Source organism: Melanerpes formicivorus, unplaced genomic scaffold (assembly GCF_026170545.1).
Source record: "Melanerpes formicivorus ecotype bairdi unplaced genomic scaffold, bMelFor1.0.p_v2 SCAF_2, whole genome shotgun sequence".
NCBI lineage: Eukaryota > Metazoa > Chordata > Aves > Piciformes > Picidae > Melanerpes > Melanerpes formicivorus.
In genome coordinates, this window is record NW_027142354.1 from 20,145,593 (window position 1) to 20,168,782 (window position 23,190).

A 23,190-nucleotide genomic window follows, 5' to 3' on the forward strand; every position below is an offset into this window, starting at 1 on the left:
CATCCTTAGCAAGCATCTGGCAGTATCCCTCCACTGTTATTGTTGCCATAACAATACTACAAACAAGGAAATAATTAAAAAAAAAACCAAACCACCACCAATGAATCACCAAAGCAGGCTAGAAATTGTCAAACAATTAAGCATCGAGACGTGGGGAAAATGCTGCTTACTTCAGTTCATCTAAAGAGAAGGTGTTTCCTACTTACTTGTGTCTGTGGATAACAGCATTAAAGGCGAGTCCATCCGCCCAGCTTGTGGTGAAGTTCAGAACATTGACCTGACTATAAGGTCTCGTGGACTGCCGAACCCAGCTCAGCAGGATCTTCTCACTGTTAGTCTGCTGCAAATCTGACATGATGTTTTTCATGACATCTTTCACCTGTAAGACAGCAGCAACTACACTTTAGAGACACGTTCTACACTTTTCCCACTTACAAAATCTTCAAACAAAACTATTTGGCAAATCATGAAAGGGTATTTCCAATTAAAAGCTGCAAATCAAACTAACTCTGCACATGGAATTTGGGAGCAGGAGTCTTTAGGCTATCTATGCACTCTACTGATTACAAGAGCCAGTAATGATTCATGTAATGACGGTGTAATGCAAGATTAATATCCTCTTCCTCTTCTCAGTGCTGCAAGAGTTATCATGTTTCTCAGTGCCTCGTGCTGCAGTTCCACCAGTAAGCTAATCCCAAAATCACAGGTTTCAGAGGGTTTCTGCAACAGGATATTTTCTCAGCCAACAAAAGTAGTTTGCTGTTTGGGTACCATGCATAAGCATCTACAAAAGTCCCTCCCAGTGAATTTAAGATCCTTACCTGGATAAACCAAGAGCAATCCAATCTATGAGACGGAGAAATAAATCTCCAGAGCAGTACATAAGATGCAAGCCTAACAGCCACCTCGGCAAAAAGCCACTTGGAAATCCTCTCTGCAGTTAATACCATCAGGAACTGAACTCAGAGGCTGAGTACAACTGAGCACACACGAATACACATATCACAGGAGGCAGCCGATAGACAGAAATTAGAAACCAAACATTGGCCTGCCTTTATTTACCAGCCTGAAATAGAAGCAATATTTTCCACCACCAAAGCCCTGGGAAGGTTTGTGGAGAATCCCAGCAGACTGATGCACATGATTCCTGGAAATGAAGAGATCTTGTGGCACCCTCTCACCTGCCAGTGCAAGATAATGCTCCACAGCAGCCCCAATGTCAGCTTGGGGTTTCCATCAACAATGTCAGTTCCTCCAATATTCACCAGTTCCACCTGGAGAAATAAAATCAATTCACACTGCTATCACAGTTTCAAGTTGCAACCCCACCCCATATTCCTGGCTGCCCAGCCACATACTATCAAGTGCTCCAAAACAGAGTAGTTAGAGAGGAACAAAGATGACACTGCACTATCCCATTTTGTCCTGGCAACTGCTTAAACATGAGAAAAGACAGCACTGAAGATACTCCACTGGAAAAGTATTATTCTCTCCTCTAATATACAAATGCAAAACTAGCATCAGAACTAACCAAAACAAATGCAAACATGAAGTATTTCATACAAAAAGAAGTTAAGCAATCTTACTTCTAGACACACTCTGAGATACCACAGAATCATAAAAACTCTGGAGGTTTGTCCTTTGCATGAACTAGTACACAAATGGAACAAGTTTATACAAGAAGATGAAAAATTCAAAGGAAAAATAAAATTTTCAAGTTTCCAATATGTACAGGACAATGTACATAGACTTGGTGACACTCTAATTGAGATCATTAAAAAGACAGAATCACAGAAACAAGGAGATTATTTTAGCAAACAAAAGGACAAAAGAGGCTACCCACTCCTGCATCAAGTATTCAGCCCTCAGAAGAAGCAAAGCTTAGAGCACATTACTCACTCATGCGACTTCAGAGCCTGAACTGATTTGGGGCATTCAGTGTTCTGAACCATCTTTTGGAGTGAACCAACAACAGCACACTGCTTTGGTCACCACCATGCCTATGGAAATTAAGCTAGGAATAGTTGCCTAGCCAATGGCAGATGAGGTATACACCTCCCTGTGCATATGTACACATGTAGCAGATAATGCAACACACTCCCACACAGGGCAGATAGTGCAGCTTCATTCTTGTGAACAGCTTGAGCCAGGAGCGTCCTCCAAGCCCCAGGGGCAAATGGCACAGCGCATTTCACCTCCATAGTGAAGCTTTTTCTCCCTCTCACTCCCGCTCCAAAGCAAAGTAGTGATATGCACCATGACTACCAGAAACAGCTCCCAGCTTACACTAACCCCATAAAACTGTATCTGGGCTTTTCTTGGGATTGGAACTAGTCCTAGACAAAACCTGCACCAAGAAGCTGACTAGCAGTTAAACAATATGGACAAACACAGAAGCCAGGCTCCTGATCTGGCTTTCAGTGGATGTAGCCTAGAATGACAGAACAGGCAAGACCAAAGAAAATTTCACTTTAATTTAGAGGATATTGCTAATATATATAAGAATATAATGCTATTCCATTATTATATTTCCTCTTATCATAGAATCACAGTCAGTTTTAACAAATGTACTTCTAATTTCACTGCTTTCAGATATCATCTTGACAATTTTCAGTGCCCCACAGGTCTCCTGGTTAGGAGAATCAAATCAAAACTATGTTGTAAGATTAACACACAACCACAAGTTATACTTTGAAAAACTAAGGAAGCTTGTGGATTGGTGCATTGTCCTCTTTCAGTTTTCACAGCAGCTGAAACAGAATCTTACTGCAGTACTCTGCAAAGACCAGGCATATACTTTAAATAGAACAGACAAATACAAGCCAAAAGAATCACCAGTGAGGATCAGTAAGTAACTCTGTAGAAAGAAAGCTCTCTAGAACACAAGGAGCAGGATGCAAGACTAAAGATCAAGAGTACAATAATAAAACAATTACAATGCAAGAGCTTTTTTTCTTTTCACCTGTAATAGAAGATAAACATTCCTAAAAATGAGAACAGAAAAACACCTCACATTTTTAAAATAATTATGACTAATGCATTCCTCTTATCTACATCATAAATAAATACATATATATATACACACACAAACACTCCACGTGCCCATTTTTGTGATTCTAAATTAAACCAATGCATTGCAGAGTGCAGCCAGCAGCCCACTAGGATGGTGAGTGGACTTCTAAGACAAAAAGAGAATCATAAAAGAAATCTGACAGCAGACAGCCAGTACTATTGACAATAGATTGATATTGGCTATACAGGGAATGATTTCTAGTGGATATTTTTTAATTATCTTTTAAAACTTGGTCTACTTGAAGCTGACATTCACTACATGGAAACATATGGCTCATCAGATGGATGATGTTTACAGATCACTTCAGTATCTACACTTCTGGTTTGTCTGGTGCTTGCAATATGTTTAAAAGTTTTTATAAATTATTTCACAAGTCTTGAATATTGTTTAGCCCATAAATTCCCAGGCAGCAGGACACAACTACTTCTCAGTGGATGCCTTTCCCTTCATCTTCATGCATACACACACGCATTCTTCCTAACGAAGTTAAGCAGTAGGTATAAATCATGCACATGACCTTAACAACCTTCAGCTAACTAATACTATCTGTTTAGTTCCAGATACTGCCAGCCTAAGGAAGAACTAATTAATTATTGTAATTCAATATTATTTTGTTTATTATCTTAAAAAAAAAAAAAAAAAGTAGTTTGAAAAAGTCATTACTTATCCTTAGGGGCGGGGGAGGAGGGGGAAAGGAATATTTAGAGTACCACAAAGAAGAAAAAGAAAAGAAAAGGGAAAGGGAATTAAAAAAAAAAAAGGGGGAGAAGGAAAAATAAAAGGGAAAAAACCCCACACCACACTAACTGGGTAATTTTCCTAGAAATATGACATTTGCCCACCAACACAGAGAGGGGAATTGTGGTATTATACAGCATGTTCACGTTGCTTTTCAATCAGCAGTTTACATAAATATGTCAGTGTCTTTTTGGTTAGATGTATTTTACTGCCAAAACATTCTTAGCGAGTTTTTTTTTAGCACCCTGACAGTCACAAATAGAAATTCTAGCTGTAGAGAGTATGCTTATCACAAATTGTTCCTCAGAGGGGAAAATAAAATCACTTTACTACAACACTACTGGGTTCCAGGCAGTAAAAACATGAAATCAAACAAACAGTGTTTAGACTATTTTTTTCCTTAAAGAAAACTGGGGTTGGTTTGTTTGTCCTTCTGATGAGTTAACCAAAGCTCCAAATTAGGAATGGGCAGCAAAGACCTGATAGGGAGCTTACAGATGTCAATGGAAACATCCTTCTTGATTATGAGAACAGGACATGAAAAACATTGAGATACATAACCCATTGCTCGCTTACGAAGTTTTGCACAAGTTATGTCTCCACTGGAAGTTATCTTCTTGTCCTGACAGGTTCTTGAGTGATGTGTAGCAGTTTTAAATCAACTTTGCTTTTAAAGCTGAAAACTTCAGCAAAACAGTTTAGTTCATACCATTACTAAGTTAGTATTTTAAGATTTTACAAAATTGCCAGGCAGTGAAATTCTACCTCAGATATGGAAAACTGAGAACAATTTACCCATCTCATTGACTGCTCATTTTTAATACCAAAAATCTTTATTCTCGGCATTTTTAACTACTTTACACAAAAGAATAACTTAAAGAATCTATCAAAAAGTTGTGGGAAAAGCATGCTCACATTGTTCTGATGCAAGACTTGCAGCACTCGGTTGACATTATTTAAGGCATGTACTCGTGTGGACCCTCGTTCTTTAGGCTGACAAGAAAAAAAGATACAACATGTACATATCAGAATTAATTTGACAGATCAAACAAAATAAGTGACAGAGCAAATAACAGAAATGTCTTCATTTCCTCCAGATTTTTTTTTTTAAATAGAAACAAAAACTGAACAAGCTCATCTACAACAATTTCAAAATAAACACCAAATTAAAACGGTCAGAGCCATATTCCTTGATTAAAAGCACAGGACAGCCTTAGATTCAAAATGTGTTTCATCCTCAGTAAGTCCAGAATTCTTTTCACAGCAGCTGCAGAAATAAAAGCTGGCAACACAACAGCAAAGAGGGAGTTCCTGGGGAAAATCTGAGGGCTTTGAACGTTTGCCAGAGCAGATGAAATTGTTTTGCTCCCAAGAGAGAACAAGCAACAATTTGTTTTTCTGGCACTGAAAGACTGACTTTTTCCACCTTTTAATATGAGGGGGTGGGAGATGAGAGCACAGATGGGACAGGATGACATGGGAGGGTGGTGGCAGGGGGAACTGACTAGACACAGGGACAAACATCCTGTGGCAATACTTGACAATACCTGCGGCATCATCTGCTTTTAACTCCTGTAGTTTAGCAGAATACAGTCATACTGCAAGAGCATGGAGCTCTTTTCATGAACTTGGAACGGAGTAATCGACAAAATCAGAAACCAAAAAGCTTACATTGTCTTTAATACACTTCAAACCGGAGTGCAACTCATTAGAAGCACTAATTAAATTCATCTATTTGAATAACAAGGCAAACTTGTAAGCAGAAATTACAAACAGCTGAAGGTTTCCCATAAGGTCAATAAACAAGTTTGAGATTATTATAAACACTGAAATTAAGAATTTAATCCCAAGGAAGGGCACAGGTTTCACCACACCTCAAGGCATCTTTCTGAAGAAGCATCAATGTTAGTGGGGTTTTCAGCTAACACACACTTTCACAAACAAGGCTTCAGTTGTTGTTAGCCCTCTCCTAGCAGTACATCAAAAAGGATTTTTCAATGGAGAATTAGATTTTTGTATTGTTAACTAGCTGTTATCATTTTATCTTTATGTTTTTTAAAGGATCTTTCATACGCTTATTTGCAGAAGTCCACAGGCATCCAGCTAAATGCTGCTTTTCCAGATCATCCAGAAGCAGACCTTTAAAATATCTCTATGAATGATATACGCCACAAGAGTAACACCACTGGTTTGACCCTATATCCCATGAGTGGAGTTCATGGGAATTTCACTGGAACTGTAGAAAGCAAGTTCATATTATAAGCCAAATAGGATTTAAAATAAATTAAAATCAGAAAACACATGTCATAGTTTGGGGCTTGTGTGTTTGGGATTTTTTGATTGAGTTGTTTCTAATAAATGGAAACATGACTCATACACATTCCCCTTACCAGAGGCTTCCCGGTCAGACCTTCCAAAAGATCCAAAAGCTTTCTTCCATCTTTCAGATCTGTGAACATATCCTTAACTGGGGGCTTCCCACTCTAGGAAAAAAAAAAAAAAGTGTAATAATAAAACAGTGTTTAAGTAAAATCTCCCCCAAAAAAGATACTTTTTTTCCTTTTTACCTCTTATTTAGTACTAAACTAACAAATAGAAGCTAAGGAAGTTGACGGTGGTCAGGAAGGCATCTTTCCCTTCTTCAGTATTTGGTTTCTTTCCTTCCCATCTCTACACCTCTGTGTATTAGCAGTAGCACCAAGAAACCAAATAAGTATATCCTAGCTTACATTATAGTAGATATGTTAACACAAAAAGATAGCAAAGAACAAAAATTGGCAAGTTCGAGGAGTCATTTGAGATACAATGCTTTGTCTGGATTCACCTACAAGAGGAGTAAAGTGGGGCTTTTCAGAAAGCCATTGGAACACATTCTCTCACATTTAAAAAACAAACAAACAAAAAAAGCCCTGGAACTGAGCCCTGCATAAGAAGCTGCCACTCCTCTATGCTGATCTGTAGATAAAAAGGTGTAATATACATTGAAACAAATTAGTCATTTTCCCTAGCCTGGAAAAAGAAGCAAAATGTGAAACTAAGAGCTGCTCTAAATATTCATTTCCTTTGTGAGCGGAGGAACCCTTTACAAAAATGGTGGTGCATGATGGAACATTAGAAAACGTTACAACTTCTTCACATCCCTTTTACTCTTATTTCGTCCTGAACCATAAAGATGGGAAAGTGTTACAGGGCAGTAGGAGAAGGCACAGCCAGACAGCAGCTACATAAGTGTATTTGCTTTGTAATACTCATCTGCTGTCTGCGAGGAGATCAATTAAGGTACTGCTTTCAGTGTCCCTTTGAAATGCTGATTTAAGAAGAAGAATATTTTCTAAAATGCACATAAAACTCTAATACTGTCTTTCTCTATCACCTTGGCTTTATAATATGGTTCCTCAGATAGAAAGCTGTCAAAGACCCATCTTACATGACATAAATTAGCTGACAGATTTCATCTGCCTTCACTTACCTCCTCCTGCCCTGACAGCTGCTAGTAATGGCCAAATGCTGGGTAACCTTTAGAATAAACCTTTATTAGAATAAACCAAACCAGGTTGGAAGAGACCTTCAAGATCATCGTGTCCAACCCATCAACCAATCCAACCCACCCAAACAGCTAACCCATGGCACCAAGCACCCCGTCAAGTCTCCTTCTGAACACCTTCAATGACGGCGACTCCACCACCTCCCCGGGCAACCCATTCCATAGCGCAATCACTCTTTCTGTATAGAACTTCTTCCTAACATCCAACCTGAACCTCCCCTGGCGCAGCTTGAGACTGTGTCCTCTTGTTCTGGTACTGGGTGCCTGGGAGAAGAGACCATCATCAGCCTGTCTACAACCTCCCTCAAGGTAGTTGTAGAGAGTGATAAGGTCACCCCTAAGTCTCCTCTTCTCCAGGCTAAGCAGCCCCAGCTCCCTCAGCCTCTCCTCATAGGGCTTGTGTTCCAAACCCCTCACCAACTTTGTTGCTCTTCTCTGGACTCGTTCCAGCAAGTCAACATCCTTCCTAAACTGAGGGGCCCAGAACTGGACACAGTACTCGAGGTGTGGCCTAACCAGTGCAGTGTACAGGGGCAGAATGACCTCCCTGCTCCTGCTGGCCACAGTGTTCTTGATGCAGGCCAGGATGCCATTGGCCCTCTTGGCTGCCTGGGCACACTGCAGGCTCATGTTAAGCCTACCATCAACCAGCACCCCCAGGTCCCTCTCTGCCTGGCTGCTCTCTAGCCACTCTGACCCCAGCCTGTAGCACTGCATGGGGTTGTTGTGGCCAATGTGCAGAACCCGGCATTTGGATGTGTTAAATCTCATGCCGTTGAATTCTGCCCATCTGTCCAGCCTGTCGAGGTCTCTCTGCAGAGCCTCTCTACCCTCCAGCAGATCAACTCTTGCCCCCAGCTTGGTGTCGTCAGCAAATCAGAGAGAGCTGAAATGCCCACTGAACCTCATTCTCTGGTAAATATCTGGTTTTCCCCCAACATTTGTGATTTTTTTTTTCTTAAAAACCCACTTTCATTAGATTTGATATTACTGAAACTATTCACAAGAAACCAGAGTTCAACAGCTGCAGAGCCATTATCTCCTGTACAGAAACCTACCTAATTGTAACTCACCAGTATCAACCAGTTAAACAGCAGCAAGAACAATCGTGTAAGTAAGGTAACTTCCTAAAACACAGATGCTAGCTCCAGTGTCTGATACTAAATCAGTTTTGCAATTAATTTTTCTGACAAATTTATTCTCCAATTACTTTCAGAAGTCATGCTCTTCACAGGTGATTCAGATGCTTTGCTGCTGCATAGCAACTTAACCACATTTTAAAAGCATGCTGGAACAGAACAACAGGAATACCCAAGAGCAGATGCAGGGAAGCATCTTGCACATTTTATGGTGCATAACAGGAGGAGACGGTCCAGGACTTGCTGAACTTCACAGGGTTTGCATGGGACCACTCCTCAAGCCTGTCAAGGTCTTTCTGGATGGCATCCTTTACCTCTTGCAAATGAGCTGCACTGCTCAGTATGGTGTCATCTGCAAACTCGCTGAGGGCACACTCAAGGCCACTGCATGTCATTGATGAAGATACTGAACACTGTAGGTGATTAATACATACCCCTGAGGGAGACTGCTAGTCTTCATTGGGACATTGAGCAGTTGCCTGCAACTTTTTGGATGCAGCCATCCAGCCAATTCCCTACCCATCTAACAGTGCACTCAAACTTGTATTTTTCCTGTAGTGACAAGGATGTTGTGGAAGACAATGTCAATGGCCTTACAGAAACAATGCACACAAGTAACACAGATAAAACTAATGCTATGAATGCTATATTTATATGTTCTCAATAGATTTGTTGCCCGTGGTTTAGAAGGAAAAAACACAACAACAAACAAGGATTCGGATCTGCTGAGAAAGTGAAAGGTGCCTCATTTAATACAGTAAAACAAAAGTGTCAAGAGCATACAGCCTTCTATCTTCTTTTCCCATCCCCTCACTTCATGTAAGTGAAAACACGCAGAATGACTTCCTGCTTTCAGTCATTTGACAGGTCATGGTAAGTTCCAGCTATATGCGTGCTGCTGTGATCATGGAAAATAATTCAGATTCACTTTCTCAGGAGAATGTTTTGCTTCTCTTTCACTGGCCACCAGAGCATCACATCTTACTGTCAGTTTAGAGAGTCAGCAGAAGAGTCTTAGATTATTTCTGCAATCTAAGCTATTCCTCTCTGGTTTATTAAAGTATCCAGTATCCTCAAAACAGAGACATAGCAAAACCTCTGCCTTTAGTGAAGTCTAGCAGAATGCTGTCTATGGGAAGGAAGTCATTTCACAGGAACCACATCTCCAACTGCCGGAAAACTGAAGTTGGCTAAGAAAAGGCTGCAGCATCCATCCTGCCAAGCCCATGACCTACTCCATTGCAGCACATCTATTAGGCTGGCTAGAAGCCTGCTCCTCCAGCTTCCCACACCCACTTGAGGGACATGCAGGCACCTACCTGGTGGCAGCAGCCACCCAGGCAGCCCCAGCTGTCCCATCAGGGCACAGAGCCAGCCCCACAGCACTGCTGTTACAACAGGAGCAGAGACTGTGCATGCACTGCACCCTCCTCTGCGCACACTGCCTCCTCCCACCTAGATATATATTTCCATGTAGGATTTGCTACCTGAGCCACACAGTCTGCAATCAGGAATGTCACTGCTCTGTCCTCCTGTCCACAATGCAGCTGGATGCTGCTCAGTTTACCTGGATAACAACCCGCTGTACTTCAGAAAGTCTTTTATTTTCCTTTTCCAAACAAAACAGTTGCACATCCCAAATTCTGACAACTTTATAACTTGTAAAGTTTATTAAGCTTAGGAAGGGCGTGGAAAATAATTTTATAAAATGGCAGCCCAAGGGATGGTCTCACACATCCATTTCCCAAGAGAAGACAAGGAAAACTTGGGCAAACACCACCATTACCTTATGTGAAAACAGTTGCAGAACCCCATCTCTTTGCATCACTGAGCCTACTGTGGGAGGCTGCTGTGCCAGCACAGAGGCAATCTAGAAACCACAATACATGACCACTAAGGCTGGAACTGTACTTCTAGTTAGGAAGCCTAATCCAAACCAAGTTCCAGTGTGGCCAGGAACACTCTGAGCTCTGGCTCTGACCCATCACCCCACCCTCCACCACAGGGCACCTGACAGACGCATGGAGACAGCACTGCTCTGAGTCACACCAGGGTGAAGTGGGCAGCCCTGGGACCAGCTCTGCGCTGAGACAGGCTGGTGTACTGCAGCAAGAGCCAGAGTTCTGGGGAAGGGCAGATGTCCCATTCACACCCTACAGTGTAAGGCATAGGGCTCAGCAGACTGCCCCCCAAACCATCCCTGCCACACCCATACTGCTCACTGCCAACATCCAGAAAGCAATCTAGCCTTCTGAAAAAAGTCTGTACCCACAGATCCACACACACAACACATCTGCAGTATATAGAAAGCGGTATCTCGAGCTCTGTAGAGTCTTGCCTAGTATACAGTATGCCAAGCACAATCTAAATTTTCCCTTTTTGGAGCAAATAATATTTTACTCACTTTCCACACATTCAAAGACCACATAAGTACAAAGCAGCTCTGCCTCTGCCAGCACTCTGTGAGGAAAAGTTTATCACTGAGCACAATGGCTTAAAAATATATATATATTTGCCTTATGACAATGACAAACCATATTAAGCCCTTCAACAAGGGCAATTGGCTAGTCACAGTTATGTTGGTAAATACTTAAGGAGTACCCTACATTGTGCTAAGCACTGTACAAGGCAGATAATGGGTCCTTTCTCAAGGACAAAACAGGGCCCGGTTTATACTATATAGATAGTATAAAGGACAGGCAGGGACACACCACATGCCAGAACTGTGCCAGTTCAAGGTGTAAAATATTCACATCCCACTCACTGAACACTTTTATAAGCTAACAGAAGGTAGTTTTTCTCAGCTTCACTGATGCTTGCTGTGATGGGGGAGAGGGGCAGGCAACAAAAAAAAACAAACCACCACCACACCACACCCCAACCACCACAGGCAGAAACCTTTTTGCCCTCAGCCTGCCCAGGAAGGCTCTGCCAGCAGAGATGCACACAGATTTGCTGTAGTAGAGACAAGGGCTTGCTAAAACAGATGGAAGCACATAATTAAGTCTTAAAGAGACCATGTCGGTTCCTCAGTGCTGTAACTGGCAACTGGAAAGGAGCTGACACACTTCAACAGGGACTAGTATGAAAGAGAGGAAGAGAGAAGGGGAAAGGGAAAGGAAAGCGAGCAAGATAAAGGAAAGTAGAGAAATGAAAGCTAGAGAGAGTACATAAGATGGGCTTAGTCTGCTTGTGCTCCTGCAAACTTTGCATTTGCTATCCACCACAGGGCTTATGCACACGGACCAGAACCAGATCTAATCCAGAACATTACATTTACTCGCACAAGTGTTTTGGTGTCAGCCTTTGTGCTGACATGACTAGAGAAAGGAAGAAATAAAGAACTTCTAGTTAGCAACAGCAGAAACAGCCTTTCCTGACAATTCATCTCTCTCAGAACAGCAGCAGTTTTCAAATGATCCTTGAGCTACAGACCAGCTGCTAGCTGTATGTGGCAGGATCAACCACTACGGGCGTGACCTCTGTATCTTCCAGCAAGATACCAGCAGCATTTGGAAGCAAAGCCCATGCACAGTGATCTTGCAGCAGCAGCCACCCTTACATCCCTGTTGGCTGTCTTTCAGCCCTTCTACCTGGATCAGGTTTAAGAGGGTGACTCACACTTCCTTGTGTGCATCTAGGATTACTTGTGAAGAAGGGTCATCCAGGCCAGTCAATATGACTGTGCAGAAATCATTCCTTCTTTGCCAGAAAGCATTCCCAGCAAATAAAGGAAAATATAAACAAAATCCAGACCAGGTTTTTTAAGTCATCCAATGCTACTGACAGTATTAAGACCAGCCACCAATATTTAGCTTGTTCTACTGAAACCACACACAAGGCAGCAATTCTCCTTGATATTATTTTACAGTAGAACATTAACTATCCCTTCGTTACTAATGGGGTATTGTTTTAAACTGAGCCAAGTTACACAGAATTATAGGGAACCACAAATTCTTAATAGGTCATTCACATTTTTGAAACACAATCTAGTATCATTTTACACAGCTATTTATGCTCTTTGCATGTTGTTCTTGAACACGAAATGACATGTAAAATTAAACATTAACAGTTTCAATAGCTACAGGTTTATCAAGAAACATGCCATTTTCTCTTATGTCATCATAGTTACCAGCAGCAGAGAATGTACATGTTCATTAAATGAGTAATTATTGAAGTAACATTATTAGATCTAGCTTTTCCAATGCATGAATGCCAAAGATATTTGAGAGAAAGAGATAAGCCACCTCTATTTCACATCCACCTCAGTAATAATGATTCAGACCTCCTAGTGACGACATAAAAAGCAGGATGAAAGGTCCTCTCAGTTTCACAGTAAAGCATGCTGGCTGTCACCAGGGAAGTAACACGTATTGTAAAAGCATTCCTATGACCTTCACCAGCCACCAAGGGAATGCTGCAGACAAGTTTCTGGCTGCTTAGAGCAGTGCTGGGAAAAGCTAAGCTGCCACTTAGATCGTATGCCACCTAAAAACACCCAAACCCCCCAAAAAAGATATAGGAAGCAGTACATCTTAATTTCCCATCAGATTTTTCTTATCTTCCAGTGTCACTTATACAGAGGTCAGAGCTGCTTTCTTAAATTTCTTTTCTAACCAACAGGTTACTATTTTTACCATCTAATAAGACATTCAGTAAACAGGCCAGTACAGCTGCAAAATCTTCTCTGCCTTTTTCTTGGGAATGGGGAAATATTTAACAGGTTGGGCTCTTGAGCCATTCATAATGTTTGAGTACATTCCTAGGGAACTCATGGTAACCATCTACTTAATCTAAACTCAATTACAAACAACACAAGGAGCAAGAATGACACTTTGTCATGACCAACACAGAGCAAAAAGCATGTCAAGTGCTGCTCCATCATGAAGCCAGTACATGGGAACTCAATGTGGGAAACAATTCAGAAAGCAAAAAGGTCATTGAAAAAAAGTAAACAACTATGTCAACAAATAATCTTGCCAATTTCCAGTTTAAGACCATAGCCATTGTTTACAGAAGTATTTTTATTAAAACATGATACATTTTTTCCATTCTCCTTCCCATTGACATCCAGGAGTTACAGGACAGCATACATAAACACTAGCTATACTGTGACAGATGCATTTTATTTGAGTATGCGCTACTCAATGCTGGTAAGTAAAAAACAAGTTAAAAGTTACAACCACAGGATGAAAAATGTTTTAGACTGAAGTAAGTATCACTACTAGTGTTTAAAAAACAAAATAAATGCAAACAAATAAATTTAAAACTCCAGGCCAACAGGGGGAAAAAGTAAGACTCATGACCAAGATATGCTGGAAAGTCTGATTCTACTAGATGACAGACGTAAGTTTAAGGAGCAGCAAAGCTGAACAGCTAAAGATAGCTCAATCCACAGAATACCTGACATACTTGACTAACAACACAACAGAAAGAGGAAAAACATAAAAGCAAATATTAGACATAGCAAAGCAGCAGAACACACACAAGGCATCAGCAACTTTCTAAGGTGCTTCTCCCCAGTGCATCTATTAATGTATTTACATAAGCTCGTGTTATAATTTGTTTAATGTAACAGTACTAACCTCAGCTGGCAATTAAGCTCAATTATGCATCATTACCAGCAGGGGCAGTTGGGACCATACTTCCCATTACTGCCAACTACTACTCCTGTAAGAATGGTGTGTTACCTTTTCCAGGTTTGTGGGGAGGTTTTTGTAAATTTTATTATTTGTTTTTAGTTGATTGTTCAGATTGGTCATCTCCAGCAAGGGAGACACTGCTCACATCCTGTTCTTAAGTTAGAAAACAGCAGCAGTTTAGAGGGAAAAAAATGTCAATTCTTACATTGTGGCCAAATCTCGAAGAGATGGTGAACTGCTGTGTATTATTTGGTTTATGCTATAAATTAGCCATTCTTACTATATCACATAAGCTATTATAGAAGAAAATATTCCATTTCCTGCACCTTGGTTAATTCATGTTCTTTTGATCTCTTCTCAGAAGGAGAGAATAAGTAATCCAGGTAGGGAAAAGACTGAAAATGTCATCATTTAAGACCACTTCATACCAACATTAATTCTTTTCCACTCAGGGTGTTCCTCAGGTTAGGGCCAAGTTATTTTATGAGCTTTGGCTATCTTTGAGTGAAGTTACCTTTTATAGTTTAATTTAGCAGTGGAAAACAGCATGATAAATCAAACTTGAGAACATTTTACCAGCATTCAATTATTTCCTTGCTTGTGCCACAAAAACAACAACAGACTATCTTAGGTGATACCTCCTTAGACACAATGGATTAGTCAATCTTTTATTTTTCTTCTTGCAAGACTAATACATTAAAGTTCATAATTCTTCTTTCCCAAAAGTCCCCTCTGAAATGTCTTTGGCCTCAGGTATCCAGGGTCATATGAAATTAATTATACTGAATGTAAGGTATGCTTTAGAAAGATTTATCACATTTGCAAAGCATCAGCAGTGAAACAGCAAAATGTCTTAGGAGATACAAGGCCTGACATTTACTATTATGGTAAGATAAACCTCAGTGAAAAGGAGAAAATTACAGAGTAAAACTAGTGGAAAAGTTCTAGCACACCACCCAAAAATTTCGGTAAGAGTTTGCAGTCAGCCTGGCATAATGAGGGAAGGACTGGTTTAATTTTAAAATGCATAAAAAGCCATCACACCACAGAGCACTCCAAGTACAGCTCACCACTGTGCCTCCTGCCCTGTCTTCTCTCATCTTTACTTTATTTGGTGCCCTTCCAAGGGAGAGGACTTGTCAGAGCCCAAGAGAGGAAACACGCAGGAGACTCAGCACCAAGCATTTGCTTTCTCACAGGCTAACATGTAGCTCAGCCCTGACAGATGCAGTCCACTCCCAAGCTGCACCTCAGTCTCCTCAGTCTCTTTGCTCATCAAGCCTCCTCATTTCAGAAAACCAAAGAGCAGGAGATGCTGTGAAAACATGGAAGGCCTGGTTTTACCCACACTGTCAGCTCCTAGCTCCAGGTTCCGCCAGTGCTGCTGATGATGATGATGATCAGTGTAGATATCAGGGCATCGGGACCTGGAGGATGAGGATCATGGAAATACATGCAACAAGAATGATGCAAATGCAGAAATATGACTGTAAAAGTCTTTTGTACGTAGGAAGAATGAAATAAAGAATTTTAATTGGGAAGAACTAGGTGTACATGACAAAAATGGAAGGGAGGCACCCCTTGCAGGCATGCAAGGGCTCTGAATTCATTTCATGACACCTTGTAACAATGCCCCCAGCTGGCTCCACTTAACAGCCATCTGTATGCAAGACTTAGGACTGTAGGGATGAGGAAATTCAGTGTAATTTTTTACTAAACACCACAACGAGTTTATGTTCTTTTTGCAGAGCACAACCTTCCTAGCAATAAAGCATTTTTGCCAGCCCTGTGGGAAAAAAAAAATCCCAATGGTAATGAAAACACTATTCTTTGGGGAAAAGCCTTGGTTTGACCATGCTGGATCTGTGAGCTCCCTTTAGAATAACATCACTAAGCCCTGACAGGCCATGACAGATCTGACTCCATGGGTTTAAATTAAGAGTTAGGGCATCATGTTTCTTGCACTGACTCTAGGTCCTACAGTCAAGTTCAAGAATATCAGAAGAGGAGAGTAACCAATCTGAAAGCAAACTTGGAAATGTACCACCTTGGAAAAGGGGAGCACAACTTTCTGAAATTGGAGGGTGTAATAGTAAGGCCGGGGGGAGGGGGGATGAGGAAAACAGGGTCAGAAAGTACAATTAAGGAAAAGTAAAGAAAACACTGAAGATTTAAAACCCAAAGTGTACTTGCCAGGTCTAAAGTGGGACACAAGACTCTTGAATCCTTCAACATGCCTATCAAGTTTTCTAGAAACCTTCTAGAGTTGCAGGCAGGAGTATCCAGCCTCTACACTGCACAGCTGAAGCATCACAGGTCTGTATAACAGATTTTGAAGTCCCAGGCCCGCTGATAAGCCATGCAGATAGATACAGATTGAAGCTATATAAAAGCATGGGAAACAACAAAACTAGGATATATTGCAAAATCCTTTGTTCATGTATGTCACAAATCATATATGGTTAATGGAGCAGTAAGGTATCCTGTGGACCTGAATTCAACTTTTAGCCAAGAGTTCCCCTGTGACTAATCAGAATAATATAAAGCACAGTTTTACAGGTAATCACTACCTGTGTGCCGGTTTAAGAAACTTCCTTATGTCATTGAGCTCAGTCCCTGCTGACACGGGGATCAGATCTTCAAGTCCCTTCTCTCTACTGATCAAGCTCCATCTGAAAACCAAATAATTATTTTATATAATCATAAACAACAATTTGGGTTGGAAGGAACCTTTAAAGTTCATCTAGGTCAACCTCCCACCATGGTTGGGGACATCTTTAACTAGAGCAGGTTGCTCAGAGCCCTGTCCAACATGGCCTTGAACATTTTGAGGAATGGGGCATCTACCACCTCTCTGAGCAACCTGCTCCAGTGTTTCACCACTCTCATTGTAAAACATTTCTTTCTTATATCTAGCTTAAATCTACTCTATTTAAGATCATTACTTCAGTTTTTGATGGTTTGCTTGAGTTTTTAGGAGAGATGAACTCTTTGAGCTTGGTCATAAAACTCAAGAGCAACTCTTCTTTACATGAAGCTATTACAGACATGTTAAATCCTCTGGACGATCTAAAGTCTCAGGCTGGACACTCAAAATTAGTAGCTACTTATGATATTTGCCTTTATTTGCAGTGGTTGCAAATACAGAAAGTACTACTCTTGCATTGCAGATAGGTGTTCTGAAAATACATACATTGATACTTGGAAACTGTTAAGTATTAATGAAAAAGGAGAGAAAGGGATAAAACAATAGGAAAAATGATTAAAATAAACCAATTGTATAGGTTTTAAAGATCATACTTTAGCTATCCATATATATAGAGGTGCCTTAATTGGTGGGCATATGCTGAAATCCTCTCATAGTTTTTATTCTCTATAATTTTCACAGAATATCCTTAGTATACAAACCATCATAGACGTATCACTGCTAAACTAAAGAGCTCTACAGAGAGCACTGAGGCTTGGCTGAGCACCCTTATTGACCTTAAGAATTTTAAATGTACATGTGCCCTCTTTTCAAAAGATATGTGCACATAAGAGGCATTTTGTTCTAGCACAGTTCAGATGAAGAGCATAAACAAGTTACTGGACTGTGGACAAGAGCAAGAATGTGCAACTCACTGAACAGGTGCCCGGAACAGATATAGATACCTCACAGCATACCCTAGATACTCACTGTTTCACTCATCTACCTATTCTCTGATGAGACAAAGGAAAGGCAGGGGAGGTTTAGGCTGGAGATTAGGAGGAAGTTCTACACAGAGAGAGTGATTGCCCATTGGAATGGGCTGCCCAAGGAGGTGGTGGAGTCACCACCACTGGAGGTATTCAGGAGGAGATTTGATAGGGTGTTTGGTTGCATGGCTTAGTTGATTAGGTGGTGTTGGATGATAGGTTGGACACGATCTTGAAGGTCTCTTACAACCTGGTCTATTCTATTCCTACACAAGATGAAGACACTGCTCTCTTTCCAGACACTTTGTAAAATCCTATTCTGTTGCTTTAAACCAAGTTCAGTGATTTTGAGTACATTATGCCATTGTAATTTTAGGATTTTTGTATGCCAAATGAGTTTATAAGAGGCTCAGCTGCTTTTTACTTCTCTGCTTACATGATGGGCAACTACAATATAATTAATGTGGAAGGATAAGTAAAATTCATGAAGGGAACTTTGCAATTCCATACAGAATTCCTCAGTCACCACTTTGCTTTCTGATGTATAAATCAGATTACATTTACCTAGCCTCCAAAGATCTGTCTACCCTGCTAAGCAGCTGAATCAGTCTAGTTCACAGAAAAGGAATTTTAAGCAACCCAAATTCTTTGGTAAATATTGAAACTTCACCAGCAATTTGAACTTGCCAGTCTTCATAAATCTGTACCCTGTCATGGCAAAGTAGCCATGCTCAAGTTTGAATTGGATGCACAGTAGATGGGGATACGTCCTTTCATACAAATCTAATAATTAATATGGCTTTCACAGCTTCAGGTGGTTTAATGGGCCATGAAATTACAGAATTACTTCAAATCCAGTAAGTATCTAACCATTTCCTGCAGCAGAGAAATCCAGGAGCTAAGCAGGGTCTGTCTGAAGACAAGAGTATAAAACAAAAAGACGCTTTATATCCATGGGTGTACAAGTACAAAAGCTTAAATCATTTTTACATATGTAATACCATATCCATGACATGGACAAACAAGGCACATCCTCAGTATCACTGTCACTGCTGTGTTCATGCCATCTTTATGCCAAGGCAAACCTTTACAAACAGACCTTCCTTTCTCACCACATGTCACTCCTTACATGATCCTGCCCTGCCTAACCCTCCTCCCACAGGACTGTCTTTCCTCTTGGCAGCAGTCAAAAGCAGAGTGTAAAACAACGAGTTAGGCATACATAATCCTCCCCTAAAGATAAAACTAGCCAAGAATGCATTGGGTGCAAGATACCAGCTCTCCACCAAAACAATCATAGGCCAAAGTGACTCAACCAAGGCTGTAAGTCTTGCATTGCCCACTGTCCTGCTGCACAGGGAAGGAAGGAAGGTAAAAATTTCTTAGGTTGCTGACCTTTGGAATGGCAGCACTCTAGAGGCAACCATTCATTGCTAGAGCACTGTCATTGCTTTATTTAAAAAGAAAACCAACACACACACAACCACTTCTCCCTACATTTCTGTCTAATATAAGGATTTCACATGCACTCCCCTTTTCATTAACAGGGTGCCAACTAGTAGTTACCCCACTTGTTGGACTATACTGGCTACAAAAAACATGAGTGTTCTCTGATGACAGCCCATGTTCCCTCACATGTTCAAACTACAGAGAAATTTCCCACAGCCACCATATTCCTGGGCAAAGCGTCTAGTTTCACCTTCAGCAGAAAAGCACAAAAAGCAGGCTTTAAATAGCATCCCAAATCAACCACCACTTCTTTTCTCATCCCAAAACAAGATCCTCAGTAAGCCTCAAGTCAGTGGAGAATTAAAACAAGAAATGTACTGCATGAGAGCCAAGGAAAATCCAAAATGAGCAAGTAATTCTACAAAACGTCACAGTCTAGACTCAAGTAGCAACACAAGGTAGCTTCAACTGGAAGTTTGCAGAGTATTTGGAGTAAGCAAAGCTAACCCAGCAGCACTGAGAGTGAACACACAAAGTTCAAAAATCTACTGTAATACATGCAGAAAATTGCATAAGCTGTACAAAGCAAGAAAGACCAAAACCCAAACAAACCCCTTCTTGCAAATAATTGTATTTTAATATATTCACAAATGGCATCTTTGAATTTTCCTTAAATAAGACATGCAGTATCAAATGTTACAGGGGGAAAAGAACAAACATTATGGTGTTTTATGTGTTTTCATTACACATTTTGACACATTTTGCTAAGAGTATTCTACAAGACTAGAAGTAGAGCATATTTCATAGAATGGTTTAGCTTGGAAGGGACCTCAGAGATCATCTACACCAACCCCCTTGCCATGGGCAGAGGTGCCTCTTAAACATATTTGGTGGCCCAAGGCCTCATCCAATCCAGCCTTAAGCACCTCAAGGAAGGGGGCATCCACAACCATTCTGAGAAACCAATTCCAGAGTCTTATCCCACTCATGCTGAAGTTCATCTTCCTAAGATCCAGTCTAAACCTACTATCCCTCAACTTAAAACCATTCTCTGTAGTCCTGTCACTAGATGTCTTTATGAAAAGTCCCTCTCTAGCCTTCCTGCAAGCTCCCTTCATGTATTGGAAGGCAGTTATAAAGTCCCCCTGGAGACTTCTCTTCTACAGGCTGAACAACCCCAGTTGCCTCAGCCTATCCTCCTGGAGCACAGGTGCTCCAGCTCTTTGATCATCCTGGTGGCCCTCCTCTGGACTCTCTCCAGTAGTCCTATGTCCTTCTCATGATAGGGACACCAGAACTGGAAGCAGTATTCAAGATGGTGTCTCACAGGAGCAGAGTAAAGGGGAAGAATCAACTCTCTTGACCTCCTGCCCATACTCTTCTAGATGCAACCTAGGATACAGTTTGCCTTCTGAGCTGCATGAGGGCACTGCCAGCTCACATTGAGTTTCTCATAAATCAACACCCCATAAGTCTTTTTCTTCAGGGCTACTCTCAAACCACTCTGCACCAAGTCTGGATTTGTGCCTGAGGTTGGCCAAACCCAGATGCAGGACCTTTCACTTTGGCTTGTTTAACCTCACACAATTGTCACTGGCCCACTTCTCAAGCCTGTCAAGATCCCTCTTGATGGCATCCCTTGCTTCAAGTGAGTCCACTGCACCACACAGCTTGGTGTCATCAGCAACCTCGCTGAAGGTGCACTCAATGCCACTGTCCATGCTGCTGACAAAAGTGTTAAACAGCACTGGACCCAGGTCTGGATCCAGTTCCCTGAGGAATTCCACTTGTCACTGGTCTCCACCTGAACATCAAGCAACTGATAACAACTCTGAGTGTGACCATGTAGACAGTTCCTCATCCACCAATGATATTAAACCAATATTGCTCAAAAACAGCAAAGTTGTAGTTTCAACCCAACATTACCTTGGAAAAACGAGCATTTATCCATTTTGTAAAGGTCTTTTTCTGTACATCATTGTGTTCATCTGAAAAAAGAAAACAAGAAAACAGCGAGTGAAATTGTGTTCTTGCTCATCCTAGATTGCTCAAAATAGGGCATATTAAACACTGTTCTCACTCAGCAGGAGATTTTTTTTGCCTAATCTATCTGTAAAGCTATGTGAACCTCTACAAGACTGTGCAGAGTCATACACATGCTTTAAATGTACTAGCAAGCACAACAGCTCTTTTACACTATACTCAGCCTCACATCACCTCTTGTGCAGGATAATGATGCATTAATAGGCTTCCCTTCTGTTGAAAAGCAGTCTATGAAACCATGGGCTTTTATTCAAAAGATTTCACCAACACCTTTTTGCTTGTATGCATGACTCCAAAATACGCTGAGGTCCTTATTTAACCTTCTGATGCAGATGGCAAAGCAACTGCAGGAGCAAAAACGCAGGAATAACCCTTGAAGCATTTGCATCCTTACCCACTCTCAGCTTGGTTTCACACCTGGGCCTGGGTTAGGAACCACATTAGCAATCAAGTCACAGTTGAGCTCAGTTACAGTGTGGGAAGAGCTCAGCAGCCATTCCTTTCAGATACCCCTGCTGGTGTGGCACTAAATCACCACCACCCTAGCATTCAGAAGACAGCCAGAAGAACTCAGCAGGACAAGCAGGAAGCACAGGCAAGCACCTGCTGGTCAAACCAGAGGGAGGAGCAATAGCATTCAGCTGTATGGAGATAAGAGATCTTTTCAGGTTAAGGAATCCATTTGGGAGTCACCAATTTTGTAGAGATTATCCCACCCCTAGCACAGCTCTGCCTGTATCACAGGACACCTATTTGTTAAATTGCACTGAGTAGTATTAAGTGAGACTGTCTCTCATCACCTGCACTTAAATGTCAATGAATTGCCTGCTGACAACAGACCAGGGAAAGGAAGTTGATTCACCATGAATTTTCAATGGCTGCTTGCTGCAGCCAAGAAGAAAAGGCCTCCAAGAGGTCTTCAAGACTCCAACAGCTGCTTGATAGACCAGACCCAAGACATGCTTGAACCCACAGCACACTGTTGCCTGGGACTCTCTCTTACAGAACCTCCTGGTGGCAGATGGCAACATTTTTTCCAAGCATTTTACCAGAGCACAAGCATACTACCATGGTGCTCAGATCATCTGTCCCTTCACTAGGCTGAATCCATTGAAAGAAAAAAAAAGAAAAAGAAAGACAAACTATCATTCTGCTTCTTGAAATTGTGACAAGGAAAAACTATACAGTCTGAAGAGATATAAAATATGATTAAAGGGCACCCCTTAAAAGCTCATGAGCCTCAGACAGCAGCAATTGAGACTTATCCAATTAAGTTTTACTTACAAACCCCAGATGTTTATTAAAACTAGAAAGCAAATTAAAATCACAGAATGCTACTGGAAGATTGCTTTGGTAGGTCACCTCAAACTTCAGTTTCAGATGCATACTGGGCCAGAAACAAGATCTCATTCATCTCCACTATACCTAGCCATAAAGCTATTACACATAGGCTACTGGAGCAGTGGACCACATGGCCAGGTGTTTTTTACCTAAGAGATGTGAATAAGAAATAAAGGCTGTGGCTCAGTGCAGACAAGGGAAAAAAGTCACACTGGTAAGAAATGAGATAACATGACTGTTAGGAGGCTTAAGCTTTATGAAAACATTCCTATGAATTTAAAAATAAAACCTGAGTTCCGGCCTCCTTTTAGGCTACAGCTGAAAAACCCTCTCAGGGCACGCCAAAGAATGTGCATCTGCTGCAGCGTGACAGCCAGCAGCCACTGCCCCTCCTCTTTGCCAGCTAAAGCTGATCCAACACAGCCTGCTTCTTAGTTGGGCTTAGAGCTCAAACAGAAATCAAAAGATAGCCCACTGCAGAAAATGAACTAAGATATCCACAATGTATGCATGGCAGGCTGTGCATAAAACAGCTCATTGAAATTC

The 23,190-nt window shown here is 41.2% G+C and overlaps 1 protein-coding gene across 6 annotated transcripts in view; it reads right to left on the minus strand.

The window, feature by feature from the left end:
* UTRN (utrophin) overlaps positions 1 to 23,190 on the minus strand; it is a 389,650-nt gene that overhangs the window by 305,455 nt on the left and 61,005 nt on the right. For all 6 annotated transcript variants that reach the window (XR_010989004.1, XM_068152489.1, XM_068152498.1 and 3 more), the window contains 5 exons: positions 21,187 to 21,248; positions 6,202 to 6,294; positions 4,727 to 4,804; positions 1,182 to 1,274; positions 207 to 379 (listed from right to left, as the gene is read on the minus strand). Coding sequence is in view for 5 of the 6 variants with exons in the window: in XM_068152489.1 (XP_068008590.1) it covers positions 207 to 379; positions 1,182 to 1,274; positions 4,727 to 4,804; positions 6,202 to 6,294; positions 21,187 to 21,248 (499 nt within the window). In the remaining variant the exon portion in view is untranslated. The remainder of the gene's footprint in view (positions 1 to 206; positions 380 to 1,181; positions 1,275 to 4,726; positions 4,805 to 6,201; positions 6,295 to 21,186; positions 21,249 to 23,190) is intronic.